Source organism: Sitodiplosis mosellana, unplaced genomic scaffold (genome assembly GCF_009176505.1).
Source record: "Sitodiplosis mosellana isolate CC-2019 unplaced genomic scaffold, AAFC_SMos_1.0 Smas_scaffold_7009, whole genome shotgun sequence".
Classification (NCBI taxonomy): domain Eukaryota; kingdom Metazoa; phylum Arthropoda; class Insecta; order Diptera; family Cecidomyiidae; genus Sitodiplosis; species Sitodiplosis mosellana.
The window spans coordinates 1-2196 of record NW_022602127.1 but is presented as its reverse complement, the minus strand read 5'-3'; the positions used below and the strand labels follow the sequence as shown (position 1 = coordinate 2196).

The following is a 2196-nucleotide window of genomic DNA, read 5'->3' as shown; positions in this document are numbered from 1 at the left end:
ACAACAGAAAGTTGATGCCAATGAAAGAAAGACCGAGAGACAGAACAAAAACATGTTTGCTATCATTTCAATCGAGCATATAAATCATAAATAAATGCAATTATTGATTTGAGAACGATGCAAATGCAAATCCTTGTGTCGATTGATCGATTCGATAGTGCATTATATATCTATATCAGGCATGCTGACATTTATTTTGTACATGCATTTCTGGCAATTGTTGTCGATCAACACAAATCTAATTAATTTCAAATGACATCGCACAAATACACGCGTACATACATTTCACGCGCGACAAACATTGACTCTGAATCAAGACCATCAGAATTAAGTCAGAATGCGTTCAGTTGCAGGCAGAAAATCGTAATTTGATGACAGATGAGGTTGAAAATGTGTATATTTGATCATTTCCCTCAATTCATTCACAACCACAATTTCTCTCTCTCCCTCTCTCTTGCTCTCACTCACCCACTCGCTGTCCCTATTTCTCGTTTGTTCGCATGAAAGTTTGCAAACGATGAAAATGCGCGGTAACATCTACATGTTACCCAAGTAAACGATTCAAAAATAAATGAAGACCTTTTTTCAAAACGACGTGAAAGAGCAACAATTTTTCTGTTGCTTTGTGGTAATCTACTGAAAGCGATCCACGAGAGCGGCTTTCGTCTCTGTCTGTTTCTTGTCGTGTGTTTGTGTCTCTTTGGCTCTCGCATTTTGCTCTCAATTCCGCACGAAACAAACAGTGTACCGAGCGAAGTGTGCACACGGTCAAACCAACAAATGAACACGACGACGGCTTTCGTTGATGCAAAACAAAACGATATACAAATGGAAGAAAGAGGACAAAACACATTGCGAATGAGCGCTCGCTCGCTCGCGCGTGCACTCACAACCGAACGAGATGTGGCGAATTGAGAAAGAGCGCGAGAGGAATAAAATATGCAAACGGCATAGCAAATACCAAATCAAATATTGAACAAAAAAATTGAATTTGACCAAAAATATAAAGTATTTAGAACGACGAAAAAAGCAAAATGCAACACAAGTGCTCTGGTGAACTCTGACGCAGGTGTTGCATGTTTGACGCACATAAGCTCGGTTGCGGTACGGCCGTTGCTCGGTGACTCGGTGGGCTTCAAACATCTCTGGCGAATAGGCACACATACAAGCAAATCTTCGACAAATGAAATGAAAGCGTTTTCTCTCTATCTCTCTCCTTCTCTTCGTCGTTTGTATGTTCGTGCACACTAACGGCTTTGCTTTGTTTCATGTAATGCTGAACAATCGCAAAACACCCAAACGAAATACTCGAAAAGCAGAAAATGAACCAATTGATTTGAATTTAATACATTTTGTGTTTATTATTCTGAAATATTTTATAAATGACAAAATGTAATCTCATGAATTTATTCAATTAAGAATCCATACGATTCATACGAGCTGAAATATGATGATTCTCTTCGATGTCTACGGTTTTTTATCTGGAGCATCGAAGTGGAAGATATGGCCAAAATTATAAATATTAATGCCACCACGTTCAGTTGCACTTGAGGTTTGTTGAGATGGTGGTTGTGGGCAAATGGCTGGTGCTGCTGAAGAGCGCGACGGAGTCGGTGTAGTTGTTGATGGAATCGGTGTAGTTGCTGATGGAATCGGTGTGATTATTGATGGTTCCATTGATTCTATAAAAGAAGAAAAAAATCAACATTTCTTTGGATTAGTTCTCTGAATAGTTGATCTGAATTGAAAAAAAGAAAGAGCAATTAAATTTACCTTTGATTATATCGAGGTTGGTACATGCTGTTTGTACGAGAATTTCGATCACTTTCAGAGTGGTGAGTGTATTCTCGACTATTTTTTTGTTCTGTCCGATTTGGTCAAACTTCGCTTTAGTATCTGATGAAAAAACCACAAATCACAAAATGAAATTTAGCATTCAATACACGCGATAAAATTCACGATAGAATTTCAAAAGCAGAAATAATGAACATAATGAAGTGACTTAAAAACAATAAATGTTGTCAGTAAAACAAATTATATTTACTTTCGTAAAAGTTCTTGTAGAATGCACAGCCGGTGTTGGTTGCAAAATAGAGCACTTTATTGATGCGTTGAGCCAATTCTTCGGGTGTTGCAAATTTTTCAGTTGTGTTGATTTTTTCCAATTTCTTCATCACTTCATCATTGCATTTCGCT

General features: G+C 37.7%; 1 protein-coding gene across 1 annotated transcript; it reads right to left on the bottom strand.

Annotated features, from left to right (window-relative positions):
- Positions 1-1296: 1296 nt before the first annotated feature.
- Positions 1297-2190, bottom strand: LOC129580078 (uncharacterized). Its single transcript, XM_055470269.1, has 3 exons — positions 2045-2190; positions 1774-1896; positions 1297-1682 (listed from the first exon to the last, which is right to left on the bottom strand). The coding sequence occupies exons 1-3, from the start codon at positions 2172-2174 to the stop codon at positions 1468-1470; spliced, it is 468 nt and encodes a 155-aa protein (XP_055326244.1). The 5' UTR covers positions 2175-2190; the 3' UTR covers positions 1297-1467.
- Positions 2191-2196: the final 6 nt, after the last annotated feature.

Bases quoted from the DNA above. Each gene is read 5' to 3' on its own strand.
- LOC129580078 (XM_055470269.1), bottom strand. From the start codon at position 2,174: ATGAAGAAATTGGAAAAAATCAACACAACTGAAAAATTTGCAACACCC. The intron at 1,897-2,044 runs GTAAATATAATT...TTTTTTCATCAG, and splicing joins CTACAAGAACTTTTACGAAA to ATACTAAAGCGAAGTTTGAC. The intron at 1,683-1,773 runs GTAAATTTAATT...CTTCTTTTATAG, and splicing joins CAACCTCGATATAATCAAAG to AATCAATGGAACCATCAATA.